This window comes from Lithobates pipiens, unplaced genomic scaffold (genome assembly GCF_037356315.1).
Source record: "Lithobates pipiens isolate NorthernLeopardFrog02 unplaced genomic scaffold, aLitPip1_a1.2 Scaffold_25, whole genome shotgun sequence".
NCBI classification, from domain to species: Eukaryota; Metazoa; Chordata; class Amphibia; order Anura; family Ranidae; genus Lithobates; species Lithobates pipiens.
Genome location: NW_027507787.1, coordinates 94,973,184 through 94,998,761, shown reverse-complemented (window position 1 = coordinate 94,998,761; position 25,578 = coordinate 94,973,184). Strand labels below are relative to the sequence as shown.

Below are 25,578 nucleotides of genomic sequence, written 5' to 3'. Positions count from 1 at the left end.
GCCCATAGCATGTGTGAGCAATATATCATTTAGTGACAACTTTGTGCAAAAAAAAAAGTTTGTAATATTCCTGCAACTTGTGGCAAAATATAAAATATTCCATGGACTCAACATGCCTCTCAGTAAATAGCTTGGGGTGTCTACTTTCCAAAATGGGGTCATTTTGGGGGGTTTTGTGCTATTTTGGCATTTTATGGCCTTCGAAACTGTGATAGGTAGTGAGGGGTGAAATCAAAAATTTGCACCCTTAGAAATCCTGAAGGTGGTGATTGGTTTTCGGGGTGCCGTGCGCGACTAGACTCCCAAAAAGTCCCACACATGTGGTATCCCCGTACTCGGGAGAAGTAGTGGAATATATTTTGGGGTTCAATTCCACATATAACTATGGCATGTGTGAGCAATATATCATTTAGTGACAACTTTTTGTAAATTTTTTTATTTTTATTTTTTGTCATTATTCAATCCCTTAGGACAAAAAAAATAAATATTCAATGGGCTCAACATACCCATCAGCAGTTTCCTTGGGGTGTCTACTTTCCAAAATGGGGTCATTTGGGGGGGGTTTGTACTGCCCTGCCATTTTAGCACCTCAAGAAATGAGATAGGCAGTCATAAATTAAAAGCTGTGTAAATTCCAGAAAATGTACTCTAGTTTGTAGACGCTATAACTTTTGCGCAAACCAAAAAATATACGCTTATTGACATTTTTTTTACTAAAGACATGTGGCTGAATAAATTTTGCCCTCAATGTATGACTAAAATTTAGTTTATTCGATTTTTCTTATAACAAAAAGAAGAAAATATCATTTTTCTTAAAAATTTTCGTTCTTTTTCCATTTATATCGCAAAAAATAAAAATCGCAGAGGCAATCAAATACCATCAAAAGAAAGCTCTATTTGTGGGAAGAAAAGGACGCAAATTTCGTTTGGGTGCAATATTGCATAACCGCGCAATTACCAGTTAAAGCAGCGCAGTGCAAAATTGTAAAAAGACCCCTGGTCCTTAAGGTGTTTATTGGTCCGAGGCTGAAGTGGTTAAGGAGGCACTTGAAGAAAGATGGGCTGCATGGTCGATTCGCCAGAAGAAAGCCATTAATTAGTACACAAATGCCACAAAGTATCCAGTTTACAATGTGCCAAACAGCACTTTGACAAGCCTCAAACCTTCTGGCACAAAGTCATTTTTTAGTGATGAGACCAAAATTTAGCTTTTTGGCCACAACCATAAACGCTACATTTGGAGAGGAGTCAACAATTCCTAGGACAAAAATTATACCATTCCTACTGTGAAACACGGAGGTGGATCGTTGATGTTTTGGGGATGTGTGAGCTACAAAGGCACAGGAAATTTGGACAAAATTGATGGCAACATGAATGTTATCAAAAAATACTGGAGGAGCATTTGCATTCAACAGCACGGAAGCTGCGCATGGGACATACTTACACATTCCAACATGACAATGATCCAAAACACAAGGCCAAGTCGACCATGTCAGTTCATACAAGACAGCCCAAGAATTTCCAGGAACTGGAGGCTTTTTGCCAAGAGGAATGGGCAGCTTTACCATCTGAGAAGATAGAGAGCCTCATTCACAAATACCGCAATAGACTTCAAGCTGTGATTGATGTTAAAGGGGACATCTGGGCCGTGGCTCGTGACATCACCGTGGGACTCCCTCCTTCTCCCTCCTCCTTCCCTTCCATGCTTAGGGAATTCTGCCCAGCATGGTTTGGCAGGGGTGTGAAAAAATAAACTTCCCCCTTTCCTGGTCAGCCATGCTGCATGTTCAGATTAAGCATTTGGTATGTATTTTTAGTGTGAACTCATGCATTATTTTAAAAAAAAAATTTGCATGAGTAACAGCTTAAAATCCACAACATTTTTTTAAAATAGAAGTCAGAAGGGAAATCTCAGTTTCATGCAATTTAAAACCCTTTTTCCTTTCTAAATGTAAGTGCATAAATCACTGCTTCCACCTGAATTGAATTTTCTCTAACGTTTTTTGCACTGGTAAATATGCCCCAGGCAGGGCCTAGCCGCCCCAACCCCCCCCCCATCCCCACCATGTTATTGTTTGACAACCTTTTTGACTATTAGCTCAGCAAATTAGCATTTTTTATCTCATTGGGGTTTAAAGGCTTATATGCAAGTTATTGGCCGTAAATGTACCATATATCTACCAATGCAAAAAAAAAACTTTTAAAAAAGAGTAGTTTTTAAAGGAGTAGTCATTTTATTGATGCTTGAAGTGAAGCAATAAAAATGAATCACTTCTTTAAATACAGTGCCTGGACAGTCCCCTCAGTCTGCCTGTAAAGTTTCACATCTATACCATGTATAGAACCTGCTGCAGCACAATTGACATTTATAAAGAAAAAAAAGACATTTAAATTGATTTTCCATGCAAACTTTCTTTTTTTTTGTAAACAACATCTTGGGTAGCCAGTCTGTATGATGAGGCCACAATTTAGTGCAATAGGAACAAAATTGGAGATTTTTTGAATGGTGTCTTTTTGGCAGACTTTGGATGGAAATAACACATGTTTGCACCATCGTACACTCAGGTTTACACTCAAGATTAACAATTTTTTTTAGATTAAGTCTGGCATGGCTTTCACATATTTTGGATAGAAGTAACAGGTGTGTAAAAATTAGGCTTTGGGTGTTGGTGGTACCTACACATCGTAAACCTATAAAGGGTACTATTGAAGAAGGCAAGAATTGCCTTGCTGTAAAAAAATTTTATGTAATGCCCCTGTCACACAGTTGCGGAAAAATTGGTGATGCCTTCACCCCATAGTTGGTGTTGGTGGTGCCTTCACCCCATAACCTTCTAGAGGTACTTTTGATGAAAGCAAGAATTGGCCTTATTATAAAAAATTTAAATTTGATGCCCCTTTTACACAGTTGTGGAAAAATTGGGCTTAGGGTGTTGGTGGTGCCTTCCCCCTATAACCTTCTAGAGGTACTTTTAATGAAAGCAAGAATTGCTTTTTGCGGTAAAAAATGCCCCTGTCAAACAGTTGTGGATAATTGGGCTTTGGGTGTTTGTGGTGCCTTCACACCATAACCCCATAGAGCTACTCTTGATGAAAGAAAGAATTGACCTTGATGTAAATAATTGAAATTTGACACCCCTGTCAAACAGTTGCGTAAAAATAATTTTTTAGGTGTTGGTGGTGCCTTCCCCCCGTAACCTTCTAGAGCAGGGATCTCAAACTGATGGCCCTCCAGCTGTTGCAAAACTACAAGTCCCATGAGGCATTGCATGGCTGACAGTTACAAGCATGACTCCCACAGGCAGAGGCATGATGGGGCTTGTAGTTTTGCAACAGCTGGAGGGCCGCCAGTTTGAGAACCCTGTTCTAGAGGTACTCCTGATGAAAGCAAGCCTTGCTGTAAAAAATTGAAATTTGATGCACCTATCAAACAGGTGAGTAAAAATTGGTCCTTGGGTGTAAAATTGTGCACATGAAACCTATTCCAAAAAATTGCGTCAAGAGAAAATTAGCAAAGCTAGGCAGCCTGAACTGTCTTGCAGAGATTTGGGATCATAATAACACTTAAAGGGGTCTAAACCCTCATGGTTTTTTTTGTCCAATAGTTTTTATTTCAAATTTTCACATTTTCCATAGTAAAACAAAAGTACTACATATTCAAACAGTGTCCTAGTGATATGTGTAATATCATACCTCAAGGCTAATGAAAACTTTCTATGAAATGGAGCCAATATATCAACTTTCCAGATTTAAATTATATTATTGCTATCACATTCGTGTCACTCTAATGGGGTCAGCGACCAAGCTGATATAGCTTATTTCCAGTTCTATAAGATGACCCACTTTATTTTACCAGCCCCATTTTGGGCACCAATAAAGATATTTGTACCCATGAAGATATAGTAGAAAGGAAAGGAAGAAGTAGAGAGTTAGGGTTTTAGTAAGAAAGTGACCCCCACACCCCGACCTCTATCCCCCCCAGACCTCCTACTCCAATACAGCCCTAGTGCCTTCCGTTAGGTACTGAATTCAGGGATTCTATATTTTTTCAAACTGTTGCATTTTATCATTTAAAGATGTTGTCATTCATTTGTTGAGCATGATCCAGGAGAGTTTGTATTTGAGCTGGTCGAATGGCACCACCGCATGTTTCCATGATTTTGCTATTATAATTTTGGCTGCTATAAATATAAACCTTATAAGACGCCTTTGGGATTTTGATGCTGCTTCCACTTCAGTGTCCAGCAATGCCTGTCCCGGGGATTTAATCAGGTTTACCTGGGTAAGTGTGTACACAAAGTTGTACACCCTGATCCAGTATCGCCTCACCTTAGGCCACTGCCACCATATATGGTGCATTGTCCCCAGTTGTCCACAGCCCCGAAAACACTGCGGGGATGCCTCGGGTTTGAAGGCCGCCAGTCTCGCCGAGACCATATACCATCTCATTAGGACCTTAAAATTTGCCTCAATTAAGGAAGTATTTATGATGGATTTTGTGGCCCCCTGGGCTATTTTGTGCCACTCGTCCAGCTCAATGTTCTCCCGGAGGTTAGCCTCCCACCTCTTCATATATTCTAACTTTTCAGTGCAATTAGTTAGGGTTGTATATATTTCTGAGATATGTCCTCTGATCTTATCATACTGTACACATAAATGTTCCATCGGGGTCATTGTAGTTATATCTGAGTTTCTTGATATAGTAGTTAGAAAATGTGCTACCTGTGCATATCTGAAAAACTCTGACATCGGTAGCTGAAGTGTATCGACTAGCGCTTTTCTTGTCAAAATACGTCTGTGGTCACATATATCAGCTATTCTTAGTAGGCTTTGTTCGTCCACCAATAAAACGATCTAGGGGTGAGGCCCGGGGTAAAATTTGCGTTTCCCAATAGTGGAGCCAATGGGGTGCGTGAAGACTGGAACTCATGAGATTTATGTAGTCTGTCCCAAATACTCAGAGTGCTGGACATAAAATTGGGGGCCTTTGCTTGGGGGATAACCATAGAATGGAGGAGATTGGATGTGATCCACAAGCTTTGGCTTCTATCTGCATCCAAATTACAAACTATGGAATCTAGTAATATGAGCCAGCTGTACAACATAGTAGTATTTTAACAGATCTGGGAAGATCTAGTCCCCCTTTTCTCTTGGGGGTGTACAACGTGCGTATGTTCACCCTAGGCCTCTTATTCTCCCAGATAAATGATAAAAGTTTAGTTTGGAATGGCTTCAGATCAATTTTGGCTTTGCCACTAGTAGTGTTCTGAAAAGATATAATATCCTTGGTAGCACATTCTTTTTGACCGAGTATAGTCTGCCGAACCACCACAGCGGGTGGAGCGACCATCTTGTCAGGTCTGCCCCTATAGTTTTGAACAGTGCATGATAATTTTGGGAGTACAATGTATTCCAAGATGGGCTGAGATTTATTCCCAAACATGGAAGGGTATGTGTTTTCCATGCAAACTTATAAGATCTTTTTAGAGTGGAGATCATGGATTCCTCCAATGAAATGTTCATGGCCTGTGACTTGTCATGATTAATTTTTAGACCTGATATTATAGAGAACGGTTTGAGTACAGCGTATAAATTAGGGAGGGTAGTAATGGGGGATGAAATTGCCATCAACATGTCATCTGCAAAAAGGATGCATTTATGTTCTAAGCCCCCGCATTCTATACCTTTAACATCTGATGAGGCTCGTATTTTTATTGCTAGTGGTTCTAACGCTAACACAAAAAGCAACAGGGATAGTGGACAACATTGGCGTGTTCCTCTTTGGATATTAATTGGGTCTGAGAAATAACCTTTTACCGTCAGCGCTGCTGTCGGGGAACTGTAAAGTGTTTGGAGTGTGGATAAGAAGTGAGCTCCGAATCCCAGTCGAGCCAGGACAAATAGGAGGTAGTCCCAAGACAGGGAATCGAATGCTTTATGTATATCTAGAGATAACAGCATTCCCTGCCTTGGGCCTCCCCATCCCAGTCCGAGTGGATTGCTGATATAATATCTATAACCCTTCTCGTTTGGTCCATCGTTTGATGCCCCAGTACAAAGCCCGCCTGGTCCGGGTGAATATATTTTGCTAGGAATGAGTTCATTCTGACCGCCAGGATCTTTGTCATAATTTTTAAGTCTGTGTTGATCAATGAAATGGGGCGATAATTTTCGCAACTTCCATGATCTTTTCCCGGTTTGGGGAGGATATGTATAAATGCTTTATTGTCTTGGTCCGGTAGGGCAGTGCCCTGTCTGATCACGTTAAAAAAGGAACAAAGATGTGGGGTCAGAACTTCTTGGAATTCTCTATAATATAAGCCCGAGAACCCATCTGGGCCCGGTGCCTTAGAAGGGCTCAGGCTCTTGATTGACTGTGTTATCTCTATTTTGGTGAATGCCTGCTCCATAAGTTCTATATGTTCCTTCTGTATTTTTGGAAGAGGGACTTGTTTAAAGAATTCTTCCATTTTATTTATTCCTACTTTTTCTGAGGCCCTATAAAGTTTAGCATAGAATTCCGTAAATTCAGCGACTATTCTTTCTGGGTTCTGACTGAGTTGACCATTGGTTAACCGCAGCCTGGGTAGCGCTGATGCGAAGGGTCGGGGTACTAATTTCTTCTCTAATAATGTGGTAGGTTTGTCCCCCATCATATAATATCTGTGCCGCGACCAGCATATTCTTTTTTCCGCCTGTGTGTCTGATGTCTATTTTTGGGAGCGCTTTTTGTTCTAAGAGTAAGTCCTGCAATGTTTGTTCCTGTTGTGTCACTGTGCTATCTTTGGACCACTTAATTTGTGCCGCTAGTTGGAGTAGTTTGCCCCTTATGGTGGCCTTGTGTGCTGCCCAGTTTATCAGCGGGGAAGTGGTTGCTGGCAAGTTTTCCTTAAAGTATAGGCGTATCTCCTTCTCTATTTTTAGTACCGTTATCGGGTCATTTAACATTGTAGCATTAAGACTCCATGGGGATGGGTAGCGTTTTGTCCACAAATTGGAGAGAGAAAGTCTAACTGGTGAATGGTCTGACCATGGAGTGCTAAGTATTCCAGCAGAGTTTACGTATGGCAATAATGGGGTCCCTATGAAAATATGATCAATTCTGGAGTATGTACAATGGACGTGGGAATAGAAGGTGTAATCCCTCGCTGAGGGATTGTCCTCTCTCCATGTGTCTATAAGGTCATTGTTATGCAGCAATTTAGCAAGGCTACTACTGCTTCTAGGTATGTTTTTGTATGTTGGCTTACTGTGTGATGATTTGTCTAGTATTTGATCTAAAGGTATGTTCCATTTGACCCATGTTAGGGGCGTAATATGAGATTATAGTGGTTACCCTGTCATTAATGTGGCCTACTACCATGACGTAAGATGTTTATCTCTTATTATAGTGATGGGGACAAATGGTACTTCGTGAGAAAAACATATAGCTACACCAAGTTTTTTCTCCGGGCCTGAGGACATGTAAAATTGTGGATATTTAGCACTAAGGTAACTTGGGGTGGAGGTTTTGGAAAAATGTGTCTCCTGTAGCATCAAGATGTCTGCCTTTTGTTTATGGTAAAATGTGAAGGCTTTCCTTCTCTTGGCGGGGGAATTAAAGCCCTGCACATTGTGTGTGATGATGGTGTATTTGGTTCGGGGATTAATCGCCTTCATGATTTTGCAGAGTACACTCACCCAATCCCAGATATGCAGTTGTCAGTTTCCCAGTTCCTAATGATGAGGAGACTTCGGTGTTCCACCTGGGCACCACTGTTCCGGGGGAGGGGGGGAGTCAACAGTCAACAGTCAACACCCCATAGAAGAAGACAAGAAAAGAGAAAAGAATAGGATAGATTTGTGATTTTTGGAGAAAGCTATAAGACAGAACTATTGAAATCAAACGCTTCATCTTAGCAAACTGCCCTGTCTCCTGGGACAGGAATCACTCCAGGTAAAAATCCTGGTATTTAGATGTGATGTTGTTCTCACTCAATAATGAAAACAAGATCACTAGAGTGGCATGCGTGTCCACCCCGGCTACAAACTTTAAACCTTAGCAAAAAATATATGCAGGATAGGAACTTTTTCTTTTAAAACAAAATAAAATGATAAAAATTAAAATTAAGAATTAAAGTTCTTTGTGACAACCGAATGGTCCACCGAGAGTGCACCATGAGTGCTTGTAACATTTTCAGCCTCCACTTTTCCTATATAGTACATGTAATGGGTCAGCCGACCCTTCTTCTGTAAGGTGAGACTGTTCACTCATTCTAATTTAGATTTCTCATAACCTAACCTGTGAACAAGAAAAAGATTAGATTGGAACCCATAACTTCAATAACAGATTGTAACTGTCAAGGCTTTAGTGCCCAACTTTCCCTCTGAGGAGTGAGCCACCACAATTGAGCTTGTCTCAGTCAGACCATGCTCCCATTGCGGGTAAAGGGGGAAGGTTCCCCATGGGTAGAAGTGAGCCCCCTGGTTGTGGGATCAAGCCATTCTTTTCAAGTTGGCATCAGGGTTCTTCCACTGGTCCTGGACCATTGAGAGGACCATATGGGGGACAGGGCCCTGTTTCAATGATTGGAAGGCGGTATGGGTGAGTGTTCTCTAGAAATTATTCCCAGTTCCAGCAAAAGTCCCTCTCCATCATGATAAATTGAGAAGGAATGATTCTTTCCTCTATGTGAAAAGGAGAGGCGGAAAGGAAAGGACCACCTGTACTTTATTTGGCAGTTATGAAGTTGCTGCAGGAGTGGCTACAGGGTACGGCATTTCTGCACCGTGGAAGGGGCTAGATCCGCAAATAGCTGAATCGGAGATCCCAGTAGATTCAGGTCCTGTTTGTACCTTGCAGCCACCATCAGTTTCTCTTTGATTTTGTAAAAATGTGGTTTCACTATTATGTCGCGAGGAAGTCCATCAGGCCTCTGGGCTGTCAGGGCCCTATGGATTTGGTCGACCTCCAGATGCTGTGGTTGTAAGTCAGGTATTAGTTCCTGCATGAGGCTGTGCATGGCCTCCTCCAGGTTTATATGGGTTTCTGGGAGTCCCCGTATATGTATATTATAGCGGCGGGACCTATTCTCTAAATCCTCGATTTTAGCATAGGCCCCTTCCAGTCGCTCCTGTATTTCATCCATGTCCTGTATATGCACTAGGGCTTCTGCTCTATGCCTCCTTTCCATTTTTTTTCTACATCTCTTTTCCTCACACACTGAATTCTACCGATGTTACTGTGAGTCTTCAGTCCTGATGTCCGTTAATCAGCACGGGGGTTGTCATCATCCTTAAATGTCTGGTTTTGGTCCTGGAGTTCACCTTCCTTAGCGCAGGAGGTTGAGTGCTATAAGCCTGTATGATACACCGCTGTAGGTACTGATTTGGTAAGAGTACCTCATTATTTTCTTACTGTGGCACCATCTGTGAAGTCTACTTCTGGCAAGTCTGTTCGAGTGTCAGCGTTTGACTACATAGAGACTCCTATAGACATCCATTGAACATTTGGCACTTTATGGGACACTTTATTCTATCTTGGGAGTAGTTGCACATTGATGCAATTACCCCTCGTATTCATTTATTATATTTATTTCGTTTTTGTTGCAATGTTTATTATTGCTTTTTATACACTTGGGAGTTTTGGCATGTATATGCTCTTACTTTAATTCATACAAGACTTTAGCACCACAATTTTTGTTTGTATATGATTTAGGACTTTGTTAGTTTATAGGCAGCTTTTTGGTTTGTACTATTTTGAGCGCAGTCTTTTTTCTTTTCTGCTGTTCAAGATATTTCATCCTGTGCTCCCTTTGCAAGGGCAGGATGAGTCCCAAGACTTTCCCCTGTAATGGTGGTTAAGGTGGGTTGCCAACCGATAATGAACTTTATCCTTAATGCCTCAAATTCTTGGGCTTGGGAAGAATAAGGGAACCTATACACGGCAAGTTTGCGGAGCCATGAGAAGCAGAGTCCTCAGGGTCACTTAGGATTACAGTATCTGGAGCTGCCTCAGCCATGTACTACTAGCCATATACTACTCCCAAGGTTTCAGGGGACTGAAAACCATCTCTTAAGGTTTGACATATGTCTTCCTCTGCTTCTATGCCTCCAAAACTGCCAGAATCCTCCTCCTCCTTCTCGTGTCTGCATAAAGTGGGCCTTGCGAGCCAAGGAAGTCCTCCTCTTCCTCCTGCTGCTCTGCCTCGAATGCCCTGTCCATAATGCCACGCAGAGTATGCTCCAGCAGGGACAGAAGAGTGATTGTGTCACTGATGCATGCATTGTCACTGCTCATCATACTTGTGGCCTCCTCAAATGGACACAGATACTCGCTGCTGCAGCATTGCCAAAGTTGAGTTCCACCTGGTGGGCATGCCACGGCAGGTGGAATCTCTGCTGAATTTCAGCCAACCCAACATTGGCGTTTTTTGACTGCCTGAAATGGCTATAGACTCTTCTGGCCTTCCTTGCAAACCTGGGCACTGGTTTAAGAAATGCTGCATGAGAAAATTGAGGACATGTGCCATGTAATGTGGACTTTGTGGCTGACTGCCTTGCACAACATTCCAAAACATTGCCTTTAACGTGATGATATAGAGCTGGCATGGCTCCACATGTAAAGAACTGGCGACTGGGAACCTGCCATTGTGGTACAGCACATTCTGCAAATTCAGGGAAGCGGCCAGAATCCATCAGATGGAAAGCAGGAGTTGTAAAGCCAGCAATTTTGACAAGCTGGAATCTAAACACTGGGCATATGAGTGGCAGGGAGGGTTATTTCATTTTTCGCTACAGCAGAGACATTTGCCTGCTATACTCTACAGCTGGTGGTGTGCTGCTGGCAGATGTGTTTCAAGGACCTGTGACACCCTTTGCTATACCATCATCCCTGTCAGTGGAGGCTGCTGAGAGGTCATGAGATATAGCAGGGGTAGACCTGAAAGGTGAGGAGTGGGGAGGAGAAGAATTGATTGGTGGGATGTTAAATGCCTTGTCAAGCACGTGGCTCTAGTATGGCTGGTGTTTTTGCCATGCTTGATCTGCATGTGGCAGAGATTGCAAATTGCAACAATGCGATTGGCTGCACATGTGCTAAAAAAAGGTCCACACAGCTAAGCTGTGGAAAGTGGACCGGGAGATAACAGCTTCACAATTTGATGGAATAGGGTGGCTGCTCTCTACTCTGCCATGATGGCTGCCTCTAGAGGACATCCTGTCTCATTTGGGTTGTGCCTCGCCCTCACTTTCCTCCTCTGCTCTATCTGACACACAAGTTGCATCAGTGACTTCATCATCATCATCCTCTCCATCTTCAACATCACTGGAGCCAACTTGGCAATACGCTGTGGCTGGGGAAACATAACTGCTAATTTGTTGTTTATAAGTGTTCTCCCCTCTCTGTAGGCAGATGTTACTCCCTTCCTCTACCTCAGAATGAACATCAGAATCATGTAATGTCTGCACATCCTCAAGAAGCTATGGAAGAAGAAGGTGTGGACAAGGAGGCAGAATAAGCTGCTCTGGCAGCTGCAGTGGACTGCGCACTAGTGTCAGCTTGGGTCACAGAGGATAAGGAGGATGAAGATGGTTTAGTAAAACAGCCCACCAGGTCCTCTGTATGATGTGGCTGGATAGCACGCCAACATCATTAAACAGAGACAAAAGTGCCCTGCCTGAGGATGGACCACATCCCCCTGGACACAGACGCTGCTGGTCACCTCATAGTGGCATGGGGAGTGGGGGGGCTTATTACCCACATTTAATAGAAATTGGGGAATGTGTGATTGGATACGCTTTATTGAAAAGTGGCGTTTGGTGCACTTTAAATTGAGGACTGCCACTGACAGAAATGTAAAAACTATAAAGAAAATTAAAAAGGGGAACACCAGTGTCGCAGTCAGAAAAACTGCAGCTGACAATTTAAAACAAGGGAATTGGAAGGGGACAAAAAAAAGGCAAAAAAAAAAACATGCACGGGCGACAAGGTGTAGTGGTTAGCACTCTCACCTAGCAGTAAAAAGGGTCGCTGGTTCAACTCCCAACCACGACACCACCTACCTGGAGTTTGCATGTTCTCCCTGTGCCTGTGTGGGTTTCCTCCAGGTACTCCGATTTCCTCCCATACTCCAAAGACATGCAGGTAGGTCAATTGGCTTCTATCCAAAATTGGCCCTAGTATATGAATGGGGACCTTGGATTGTGGGCTCCTTGAAGGTAGGGACCGATGTGAGTATGCAATGTACAGGGATAGGGACATTTGTAGACACCTTACTCAGGTTGAACTGGATGGGCTGGTGTCTTTATTCAACCTTACTAACTATGTAACTATGCAGCAACCAAAAAGAAAAGGGATATACAGCACTGAATGTTGTGCAATGCTGTGTTAAACTCTGAACTACACTGACACACTGCACTAACACAATACTCAGAGTCATAACAAGTGAACACACTAACTAACTAATAGTAAGTTAGTAACTAGTAGTAAACTGAGCCCTGCTATATCTATCTCCACTCCAACAAACTGCAAAAGCTTCCTATGGGAAGGAACCTTTTACAATGTGGGGTGGGACTATGAGGACTATGATTGGAAAAAAATCATCATCACTTTGTCCAATCAGGGCTCTGACAGTGCTCTGTGCCCTAATAAGCAAAACCTTGCACCTGACCTAGGGCTCTAGAATGCACTGGTCAAGGACCAGACATATGGTACAGTCTGCACGAGCAGCTGAACATATAGAAGTTTATATCGATACACCGCTTTTTTTTTACCATTTTAAGAAAAAAACTTTTTTTGTATGCTGCAGTGTTGCTGTGTTTTTTACACACCCCTTTGGTTGTTGGCCATTTGTGGGCTTTTTAATAAAAAAGCTTTGATGTGTTAAAACCTATTGCATTATATAAGTGTTTTTTGCCCTATATGGTGGACGGAGGAAGTTTTTTGGCGCACACTCACAACCAGTGAAGCAGGCGAATAGTGTGGACGGAAAACCGCTGAGCATGAAGCAGGAGAGTGATCACCTTTGATTGGAGAGCAGATCATCCTTGCTGTGGAAGAGAGTGGGATATCGCTCGGTGTGGAGGGTTCATTCTGATATATGCCCATTTGATCCTTGGATCTGGTAAGCGGCCATTTGGTCATTTTCATATATCGCTTGCAGGATTACATATGGAGGCTGTATTAGAAGAAATAGAGCAAAGAAAAACTGTTGCCGTTCAGTTAAAGTTTGCTTATTTTCCACCATTTGGGAAGGAATTCTTTGACGTTTTTTGCTTTGACCCTGCAGAACATATGGACCTATATCCATAGCCACCACTGATTCATAAAATTGTGTGTTCATACGCTGTGGACATTTGTTTAATTTATTCACATAACACTGTTGTTTATTTATTTATGGATTCAGTCATGGGGTAATTTAAAAATGTTTTCCCCTTAGGGGATGAACGACACTATTTGTCACTTATATTATTTATTGATTTGTTGATAACATTTGATGATTTATTTATTTATATTATCTCACTAAACCTCACCTAGGTTGTGCAATTGAAGCTCTTTTTCATTAATGAGTTTTAATAAGGCAGTTACTGTGTAGTGTTAATATACTTAGTAAAAATAAGTGTAGCACCCTCTAGTGTGCTAGAAGTCGTAGTGATTCATTTTTTGTTGTTGTTAGTATAGATACATTTCAGGACTGGCTGGCAGTCAGGCCTGTTTGTTTTGATCTGGGTTGGGATTGACCCACAGGCAGCTTCACCCAGACCACCCACTTCTTTCGAGAATGTTCTAGAATCTTGTATAAAGGAAGGAGGAGAGGAAAGGTGGAGCTACCTGGGGTATTTTGAGGAGCTTAATGCTTAATGGATTAGCAGGGGGCAGGCCTCCTTAAATACCCAGGGTCAGCCCAGCTGGGGAGGAGTTGTTTGGTGTGGAAGCAGGAGATAGAATGCTAGGCTGTCTTGGCCCTAGAGGAAGCACCCCAGTCTGGGGGGAGTGACCTTGGACCTGGGCTCAGGCAAGGACAGGGCCCTCTGAGAACAGGTGGAGGAGTCCTGAACAGGAGGCATAGGAGCAAGGAAGGACAGTAGGAGAGCACTGCCAGGCAAGTCTCCAGGGAGGAACAACAGATCACAGCCAAGAGGGCTGGTGAGTGTAAAACAGTGGGGAGGTCTGGGAGGCACGCCTGAGAGGACTGGGTGCAAGCAGTCTAGGATGGGTGCAGAGCCAGTGGAGTGGACTGTGATGGCATTGGGCAGTTGAGAGAGAGGCAGCTGGAGCCAGGAGGGCTGGCAGGGTCTGAAGATGTGGTACTGGGCTCAGTAGCCACGTGGACAACTAGAACTGGGACTACCTACCTTTTTCTACACCATAGGAGTCCGCGGTTCCCGCCTATAAAGGGCATCTACTTTGGGCCTGGCTGAGCCAGTGTCAGGCCTATCTATCAATGTTAGCTGGTCCTAAAGAGTGAGATCAAGAGTCAAGTAAAGTGCTGCAGAGTGAGATCAAGTAAAGAGGTTGTGTATACTTGAGGTGTATATAGTTGGTCCCATATAGATTTTCTGCAATCAGTTGGGCATCTCATGAATATCCCATTCCCATCCAAGTTAAATACCCTCAATAAAAATACAAAAACAAAGTTCAAGGACTGGTTTTCTGCCTGAGAGTAGATGTGAACTGTGTGCCTAGCTGGGCACGGTGACGGACAGACCACAACACTCAGCAGCCCCTATGGGGGTACCGCTACATAAGTATAGTTAAAACCTAACTTTTCTCAACAAACAAGCAAACAATGATTCATTTGTAATGAATATCATTTGTCCCAACTCCAACAATGGGCAACTCTTCAATAGTAAGTGGTAAATTTGACTGATTTTTTTTTTGCCTTACAGGAAATGTCTAACATGGCCCTGGCAGGAAATGCTCCAAGGATGGTTCCTGGCCCTTGGAATGGCCCTCTATCAGCTCCACCACCAAAACCAACATTTCATCTGATATTTCTGAAAGGGCAACCAAAGGCTCTTGGGGTGAGCTTACATGTGTAAAACTATCTTTTCGGGGGTTGATAGCATTGGTAAAAGCAAATATTTGATACGTTTTACAAAGTGTTTGAGCGGTTGCATGCCCAAAAAACCCCCCCAAAAAATACTTGTAAGGCTAAGGACTGCTAACATTCAATGCTGGAGAGGTCATGTGACTGCTAACATTCAATGCTGGAAAGCAGCAGACAATGGTTACCCTAAAGGCCCATACACATGATCAGACTTTTTGACAACAAACATGCAAATTTGCTGTTTTGGAGCAACATCCGACCGTGTGTATGCTCCATCGGACAAACTTTTTTGGTTTTCATCAGACTTTTGTTGGCTGTGCGAACGAACAAACTTTCTGGCAACAAAAGTCCGATGGAGCAAAGTCTGATCGTGTGTACAGAAAACCATAGGACTTTTGTACAAAGTACAAACAGGCATGCTCAGAACCAATGCAAAACATCAGACGACAATACAGAAGTTGACCAAAGGTGGCGGTAAAGAGCAGAAAAACCACATGATTTGGTGAAAGTTGGCTGAAAAAGTCCTGCTGTGTGTATGCAATACAAGTTCAGGGCCGACGCCCTTTGTACAAAAATCCAAGGGAAAGTTTGTACAAAGTCCTATCGTGTGTATGAGGCTTAAGGGATTCACATAGCGGGAATGAGCGTTCCTGCTTGCAATTTTTGTTTGCGCAAACACATAGTTCTGTGTTTCTCTGCACATTATTCATTATTAACATCAAGCACTTTATGCACTTTAATTGCACTTTTATAGCAATTTTTGCACTTTTATAGCAATTTTGGCACAGTATATTTGATATTATCATTTTGCATATTTTGCACAGTAGCTAACATCGCCTGATGTATGTTTGTGAGGAAGGTTCAGTATATTCAAACATTGTAGATGCATGAGTAACACCTATATTTTGAGCAGTGAATTAATAAAAAATAGACTTGAGTGCTCCATTATTTATAACATAGTTCTGTGTGTCACGCATTTGGCATCTCATTCACTTCAATGGGCTACCCTTCACGTTTATCTCCCAAAAGAAGCTCCTGTTCCTTTTGAGGAGACAAGCTTAGCGACATTTTTAAACGCATGTTTTGCAATGATTGCTGTGTGATTCTGTCACTCAACAATCACTGCAAAATCTGGGGTGCCTTTAAAAAGAATGGTACCCAAGAGTGCATCAAGTGTTTTGGCGCAAATTTGAACTGCAGGCAGAATGGCTTAGGGACCATACAGCCACCCTCTCACCTTCCTTCACTAGGGCAGCACAGTGGTGTAGTGGGTAGCACTCTCACCTAGCAGTAAAAAGGGTCACTGGTTCATATCCCAACCACAACACTACCTGCCTGGAGTTTGCATGCTGTCCCTGTGCCTGCGTGGGTTTCCTCCGGTTTCCTCCCACACTCCAAAGATATGCTGTGGTAGGCCAATTGGCTTCTATCCAAAATTGGCCCCAGTATATGAATGGGGACCTTGGTTTGTGGGCTCCTTGAAGGTAGGGACCGATGTGATTGTGTGATGTACAATGTACAGGGATAGGGACAATTGTACACACTCACTCGGGTTGAACTGGTTTGACTGGGGTCTTTATTCAACCTTACTAACTATATAATGTGAGCGAAGTCTGAGGTGGTGGTGATATCACCCCTAGGTCCCTGTTCATATTACTCGATTTTGAATTATGGGCAGAATTACCACTCATATATACAGTGAAGGAAGGAGAAAGGGTGGAGCTGTATTTTCCTGTGCCTGAGTGTTGTTGGAGCAGTGAGCATGCTCTGCTAGGGAATATGCATAATAATGAGGTGACACTGCTTCTGGGAGGCCAACGATGCGTGGGGGATCAGCCATTTAAAGAGCTGCAGAATAGTGTTGTTGGGCCTGCTCAGGAAATAAGGTCACATTCAGAGGAATGCATACACTAATGGCAAGAGCGCCAGGCTAAAGGATAAAAGAGTACAAATTAATTTATTTGTTTATGCTAAAAATAGAATTAAACACGTTTTGGGGGTCAAAAATATCCCTCTTCATCAGGGCTTCAGTTAAAAAAAGAACCTTGATGGATTCAAAATGGAACTTTCCTTTTTCATCTCTGTAGGGAAGCTAATTGCTGGATCCGTAGAGTTACTGGACAGCAGTATTTCCGTGAGCAATCAAGATATGGCTTCTTCCATTCCCAGATAGCAAGCAGCTGTGCTGCAAGTTTGAAAATGACTTGCTAAGCTATAGCTAGGCTCGGCAGGCTTCACAAGCTTGTTGCACAATTGCAGCAAGTTAGCATTGCATGACTCCCGATCAACTTTCTTTGCAAACATTATGCAAGTCTGCTGCAAGTTCTGGTTCAGTTATGTTGTGCAATAGTCCTCCCACCACAGGGGTCACTATGGCTGAAATTTCATGCTGTAGACTTGCAGAGCTCTTGCTGTAGACTCACCACTGCATCTTTGCTCTTGCTAGAGACTTGCTACGCAAATTTTCTACAAATTGGAAAAGAGTCAACTAGAAATTGTTCTTCAAGTGCTCTGCAAGTATACAACTGGCCAGTGAAAATGTGCAGCAAGTAACAGACTTACAATTCAACACTGCCACAAATGTGTGGCAAGTGTTTTCTTGCTATGGGGTTAGTGCATGCATTTTTCTGGTAACCTGGGGCACCTACAGGAGGGCAGTCTTGTCTGTTGTGAGCAGCCTAACCTGAGTCAGCGAGCTCTCCAAATGTTTTTGCCCTCTCACTACTTGGTATAAATTCACATCAAGGTCCCATGCTTTTTTCCTGATTGCATTTTCTGAGGAATGGCAGAATCACCAGGTAAATTATTTTATAATTTAAGACTATGAGAAAGAAGCATAATGTCAATGTGCTTATTTTGACCTTGCAATGGACTGTCTGTCACGTTTTGCCTGAAAAGACACTGTAAGCTATTTATTGCCTAATTACAGCATATTGTATATAATAAGTATATAAGTAACCATAAATATGGCTATTGACTTAAATTTCAGATAAGTCAGATTTTGATGGCCTACCTGCAGATTGTATTTGGGATTGTGCTGGTGTTCACAGATTCCGTTTACCTCCAGAGCATAGCTGTGCAAATTGCAATCATCTTTTGGGCAGCTGTGGCAGTAAGTATGAAAAGATGCTCTTTTAATTTATCATATTAATATAGTTTGTAAGGTTCAAGTTGCACTTAAAATGTAAGGTATTTGCAGTGGTATTCTGAGTTGCTGAAGAGTGAGGCTACTAGACATGTGCAGTTCGTTCCGGTTTTAATACAAGTTTGGATGAATTTTTGGATATTCGGACGTATCCGAATCTCCAAATAAATAGTAACGAATAGTAAAAAAAAATGTTGAAATTCATTAAAATGTGTTTCATTTATTTGTTTTCTAATGAATTCCAACTTTTCAGAAAGATTAAAATTCGGATCGGTTGACCGATTTGAATTCTGTGTGAAGAATAGCTGGTTGCTAAGCAGTTGGCAAGGAAGTCGGCTGCCTGCATCCTTAACAACCGATGACTCATCATCTGTTAGTGTGCTTCTCCACTAACAGATGAATGTAAAGAAAATAATTCTGACAATACGAAAATGTTAAAAAAAACGAGCAAGCGCCCCCCCCCCCCCGAACCATATTAGGCGACATGTCCGGTGGGTGTTTTGGGGCAGCCCCCACCCCAAAGCTCCTTGTCCGCATGTTGATGGGCACAAGGGCCGCATCCCCACAACTGTGAGGACAGGGGGCTTATTGGAATCTGGAAGCCCCCTTTAACAAGGGGGGCCCCCATACCCCTACCCATTCACCAAAAAAGAGTCAAGAAGAAAGAAAAACACAGAGACAGTTTTTAACAATTTCTTTATTAAAAAATAATGTAATTCGATGTAAATCCATCGTCAGTCACGCCTCCCACCACATGCGGTTGACATGAACACCATCTGCCTACTGCAGGCTCCTCCATTTGACAGTTATTGTATAGGGAAAATATAAGTGAAACACCCCTATGGCCAGATTCATATAAGGGATTGTTAGAGAGAAAATTGGGCATGTAAATAGCCCAAGGACAGTAATAGGTACAAAAAAATATATATTTTATTTATAACAATACATGGTACAAAAAAGTAACACGAGATAAAGGATTAAAATCATAAGATACATAACACATGGCAAGGATGAATATCCATGATATACATGGTAGTGAGCCCCTGTGCGTCAACGCGTTTCGCTGTCTAGCTTCTTTTTAGGACACTCAGGGGTTGATGAAAGAGAAAACAGGTCTTACTATCTAAAAATAAAACATATAAATGAGATTTCATATAATGGCAGCATATATTTAAAATAGAGCATCTTCACATCTGAATGACATATGTGGCACACACATGAAAAAATACCTTGCAAGGGAGTCCAAAGAGAGACTAATCTCACCCGTTATGCCTCCAATGTCACCATATACAGTATTTCAGGTGCTTGGATATTCACAGCACAGAGCCAACTAGAACAATTCATATATTGATCATTAAGAGAACCAGAGTACATAAGATATTAAAACAAAAAAAATACTACAACAAAATTGAAAATTGGCAGGTGACAAATCTCCACTGAACAGAAGGGAGAAAGAGAGGGAAGGGAGGAGAAAGGGGGGGTTGATAATATGGAATTGGACAATGAAAACCAAAATGCCTAAAAAAGTATAAATATATAATAAAGGCCAGCCACATATACATGGATACTTAGAGTGGTTGTAAACCCTTACAAAACACTTTTACCTACAGGTAAGCCTAGATTAAGGCTTACCTGTAGGTCCAAGAAATATCTCCTAAACCTACACGATTTAGTAGATATTTACTAAAAGACAGTCACCGCTGTCTACGGCGCAAGCGCTGTAGACAGCAGCGTGCAGGCGCACTATGCCATTAGGGGCGGTGTGCATGCGCTAGAGTGACATCATCGCTGCTTCTGTGCTGTGAGTGGCCAAGCAGCGATACCCAGAAGAAAATGGACGCTCCGTACTACAGGGGACAGCGGTGACATCCCTGGCTCCTGTGTCAGGTAAGTGAAACATAATGGACTACTATGCGTACTATACCTCAAGGAATGCTAGAGGAAAGGCCACCAGACCCGATCAAAAGCCTTCTCCACGTCAACCGAGAGAGGGCATGCTGGTATCCTAGCTGTTTGGGCATAGCCCATAAGCAAGAGCCTTTTTATCATGTTATCACGTGTTTCTCTTCCTTGAAAAAATCCAGTCTGGTCTTTGTGCCCTTGTTGTTTTATCTTTGGATAAAAACTTTTTTTTTCTGTCAGTAAATACCTTATATAGCCCACTTCCTGTTTCTTGTCTAGTAAAAAGCCTAGGCATTTTGGCATCATGCACAGTTCTCTCACTCTCATAAGAGTTTGCCAGCAAAGGAGGAGTGATGAGTCATAAGAGGGTAAATGAGAGCTAAAGGGCTGCAGAGCTGGGGGTGTGCCTTTGTGTGTCTGTGTAAATCCACAAAGTGAACAGGCAGCAGCTTCAGCTGCCCACAGTTAAAATGGCTGCAGCCAGACTTAGTAGACTACTACTACTTTGGCAAGTACAGAATCACAGTATATATAAAATAATATGCAAAGTGGTTGCAGGGCAGCTTCAGAATGGCAAAGATGTTTTTATTACAAATTATGTGAGCAGACTGTAGTTCCTCTTTAAAGCAAAAGCGTATTCTAGCGACTCTTACAAGGGTAGCGCTACATTACCTAAAGAACTTAGCAGGCTGCAAAATTGGTTCTCCTCTCCTCTGCAATAAACCCAGAAAAGCTTAACGGATTGGGTCCTGTTTGTGCTCAATTTACTTGGCTGGAGAGCTGAGAAGCCATAAGAGATCTAGTAGATCCCTGCTGTCTTCATAAAGAGTAACCAAAGGCAGCTATCACATAGGGGTCATAGCAATAAAGTTGAATTTTGGGAAAGCAAACATTGTCTAGATACAAGAGACTAGGGATGAGCATCGAGTTTGAGTCAAACTCATGTTCAACTCGAACATTGCCTGTTCACCGAACAGCAAACAATTTGGGGTGTTCGCTGTAAATTCAAAAAGCCGCAGAACACCCTGTACAAGTCTATGGGAGAAATCTAAAGTGCTAATTTTTTTTTTGAATCAATACATTTTTATTGGTTTTCAAAAAGTTTTCACAAACATTGAATCAAGGTACATGGAAAAGGGTTTTCAAAGAAAAAAAAAAAAAGAATATCAAGAAAACAGGTATTGTTACACACAGTATGCCTTGCACAACAGAGTAAGGAAGAGTTGTATGCTTATCAATACAATATTCTTAACCACTTCCCACCCGGCCACTGCATATAAACGGCCAGGTGGGAGCTCTCTAGTCCTGACAGGACGTTCCTGAACGTCATGTCAAAGAAGCGGGATCGCGCGGGCGCGCTCCCGCGCAGCTGCGCGATCCCGGTGCGCGCGTGTCCCCCGCACACGCCGCATCTCGGATCGGCAGGAGAGCAATGTCATTTGCCCTCCTGATCCGCACGATGGCTGTGTCTAATCACAGCCATCGTAAGTAAACAAAGGGGGATGGGCGGCAGATAACCGGTGATCGCGCCGCCACGTGCCCGCGCAGCGGCGCGATCCCGATCTGCCTGAGACCCCCGGAGACCGGAGAGAAAAATACAACAGGAGGGCCATGTGATTGGCCCTCCTGATCACATGACGACTGTGTCCAATCACAGTCGTCATGTAATGTAAATAGAGAGTTGTAACTGCTCTCATCTCTTCCTCTCCTCACACAGAACCTGTCAGTGAGGAGAGGAAGAGAAATCTTTGCTTCAGCCGGGAAGATCAGTGAGTTTTCTAGCTGTTTGTCTGCTGTTTACCCACTGATCTCCCAGCTAGTGTCCCCAAAAACACAGTGTCCCCAAAAACACCTGGCACATCGGCCCGCCATCTGACACATCAGCCACCCGCCATCACCAGGCGCACCTGCCCGCCATCACCAGGCGCATCTGACCCGCCATCACCAGGCGCATCTGCCCAGCCATCACCAGGCGCATCTGACCCGCCATCACCAGGCGCATCTGACCCGCCATCACCAGGCGCATCTGACCCGCCATCACCAGGCGCATCTGCCCCGCCATCACCAGGCGCATCTGCCCCGCCATCACCAGGTGCATCTGCCCGCCATCACCAGGCGCATCTGCCCCGCCATCACCAGGCGCATCTGCCCCGCCATCACCAGGCGCATCTGCCCCGCCATCACCAGGCGCATCTGTCCGGCCATCACCAGGCGCATCTGCCCGCCATCACCAGGCGCATCTGACCCGCCATCACCAGGCGCATCTGACCCGCCATCACCAGGCGCATCTGCCCCGCCATCACCAGGCGCATCTGACGCCCGCCATCACCAGGCGCATCTGACGCCCGCCATCACCAGGCGCATCTGACGCCCGCCATCATCAGGCCCATCTGACGCCCGCCATCATCAGGCCCATCTGACGCCCGCCATCATCAGGCCCATCTGACGCCCGCCATCATCAGGCCCATCTGACGCCCGCCATCATCAGGCCCATCTGACGCCCGCCATCATCAGGCTCATCTGACGCCCGCCATCATCAGGCTCATCTGACGCCCACCATCATCAGGCTCATCTGACGCCCGCCATCATCAGGCCCATCTGACGCCCGCCATCAGGCCCATCTGACGCCCGCCATCAGGCCCATCTGACGTCCGCCATCAGGCACATCTGACGCCCGCCATCTGACATCTTCCGCCCGCCATCTGACATCTGCCCGTCAACATGACTAAAAGGTCGTACAGCGCAGAGGAGGCTTTCCAGATGCTCCAGAGTATGTCGGACGAGAGTAGCGGGGAACTCTCTCCATCAGACTCGGATAGCGATTATGAGCCAGTGGAAAGCAGTGGCTCAGAGATGGAAACCGAGGAAGATAGAATCCTAACAAGGAGAAACGGGAGAAATGAGCAGGCGCAGACATCAAACAGCAACGCACCACTCCAGGATGATATGCAGGCATCCACCAGCAGCGCAGCACTCCGGGATAGGCAGGCATCCACCAGCAGTTCTGCAACCTTCCTTGAAGATAGGCCAGATACTAGCAACGGAGCATCCCATCAACGAGGCAGTGCCCATACTAGCCTTCCAGATGTTCTGCTGTATCCAACATGGCTGCCCGATACGTCAGTAGAACCTGTTATTCCCCTTTTTACATCCCAGCCAGGCCCTCAGATACAGACGGAAAATGTAACCCCACTTTATTATTTTCATTTATTTTTTACCAATGATCTCCTAACTGACATTGTGGAGCAATGTAATCTATATGCCAGCCAACATATAGCCAACAATCCCAGTTCCTCCTATGCCCGTCCTTTTTTTTGGAAACCCCTCACCGTGGAAGAATTTAAAATTTTCCTTGGCCTAACCCTCAACATGGGGCTAACAAAAAAAAATGAAGTCCATTCCTACTGGTCTACCCAACCTATCCACCACATGCCGGTCTATTCATCAATTATGCCCAGAAACCGTTATGAGATGATCATGAGATTTTTACATTTCAATAACAATGCCCAATGCCTCCCTCGAAATCATCCCAGTTATGATAAATTATTCAAAATTCGGCCCCTAATCAATTTTTTTTCCGCCAGTTTCAAACAGATGTTTACCCCTGATAAAAATATTTGTGTGGATGAATCCCTATTACACTTCACTGGGCGACTTGCAATACAACAATACATGCCCAGTAAAAGAGCCAGACGTGGGGTAAAATTTTATAAGGCGTGTGACAGGGCCACGGGTTACACATATGACTTCATAATTTATGAGGGAAAAGACAGACAGCTAAACCCCCCTGGATGCCCTACCTACATGGGAACAAGTGGCAAAATTGTCTGGCAGCTGATCCAACCATTGCTTGGGAAAGGTTACCACCTATATGTAGACAATTTCTACACAAGTCTCCCACTTTTCCGCCATCTATACCTAAAGCAGACTGTGGCCTGTGGGACAGCACGGACCAACCGCAAAGGTTTCCCACAGATATTGGTCACCAAGAAATTAAAACAGGGTGAAATGGCCAGTATGCGGACTGACGAGGTACTAGCGGTGAAGTGGAGAGATAAAAAAAGAGATGTCTACATCCTTTCCACAATACACAATGACACCTTGGTGGAACTGCAAAGAAGAAAAGGCCCCATCCAGAAGCCAAAATGTATCCACGAGTATAACTTATACATGGGGGGGTGGATATGAATGACCAGATGATGCAGCCCTACTTGGCCACCAGGAGATCAGTGTTTTGGTACAATAAAGTCGCCGTTTATTTGATGCAATTGGCCATGTTCAATTCTTATATTATTTTTTCTAAGAGCACCCAAAGTTCCCTGACCTATCTAAGATTCCAAGAAGATGTCATCACAGCCCTTGTCTATCCCCATGGCCAACCCACTCAACTAATTCGGTCTGATGCAGTAGCCAGACTCCATGAAAGGCACTTTCCCGACATCCTCCCTCCTACCCAAACAGGTCGCAAACCCCAAAAAAGATGCCGTGTGTGTACAAGTAGAGGAATTCGCCGTGACACCCGATACTACTGTCCAGACTGTCCCTCCCAGCCAGGCCTCTGCATTGGAACTTGCTATCGAAGCTATCATACTTCACTAAACTATTAGTAAAGTGAAGATGATTTCTTTCCAGTATCCACTTTCTGCCATTTCTGTGTATGACCCGGACTGTTAAATGACTATGCCTCTGCCAAACATATTTCTGCCTTCAACGTGAATTGACCTCGGCCTGTTAAATGACCATGCTTTTTGCCTGCCTCCTGAACTGATCATTTGCCCTGCCACTGTACAGCACAGGGGTCTCACATGTGAGGGGCTCCAGAAAAAGTTTTCCGAGTGGAGAAAACCTTTTTCTCCAGGTTTTTCGTTTTCTCGGATTAGGGTCTGGAGACTCGGAGGCTTCGTAGAGATTTGGGTGGGAAGAAGCCTCTACCCCTGTCCTCGGGTCTTACCTGACCAAGGCCCAATGTACAAAGTGCCGCCTGCTGCCACCTAAACTGGCCATGCCTGTGCCTGCCACCTGAACTGGACATGCCAATGCCTGAACTGCCTGCTAAACCTTGGACTGTACTGAACCATGTTCATAATTTTCCATATCTGTCTGCTGCCTGGACAATTCCTGGACATTTCCTTTGGCTGTCTAGAAAATGCTTTGACTGCTCTGGAACGGTGTCCCTGTCTGCTAAAACCACAGGTGAGCCTTTTTTTTACCCTTTGCTCAGCAGAATGTATTTTGGTGTGTAATTCTTGGTGTGTACATGCTATATGTTAGAAGCCTGAAGGTGGTACTTGTATGTTGGGCTTCTGTATGCGGCCAGGCTGTGGAAAAGTCTGACACATGGGGTATCGCCATACTCAGGACGAGTAGCAGAATGTATTTTGGGGTGTCATTTTGGCTATGTACATGTTATGTGTTAGAAAGATCTTCTAAATTGACAACTTTGTGAAAAAAAAATAGGTTTTTATTTTCTTTCCACATTTTCCAAAAAATTGTGGAAAGAAA

At 43.7% G+C, this 25,578-nt stretch overlaps 1 protein-coding gene across 1 annotated transcript in view; it reads left to right on the top strand.

Moving 5' to 3' along the window:
• LOC143930420 (membrane-spanning 4-domains subfamily A member 4D-like) overlaps positions 1-25,578 on the top strand; it is a 128,770-nt gene that overhangs the window by 34,151 nt on the left and 69,041 nt on the right. The window contains exons 2-3 of the mRNA XM_077454726.1: positions 14,869-15,003; positions 18,019-18,141. Coding sequence (XP_077310852.1) covers positions 14,872-15,003; positions 18,019-18,141 — 255 coding nt within the window. The 5' untranslated portion in view covers positions 14,869-14,871. The remainder of the gene's footprint in view (positions 1-14,868; positions 15,004-18,018; positions 18,142-25,578) is intronic.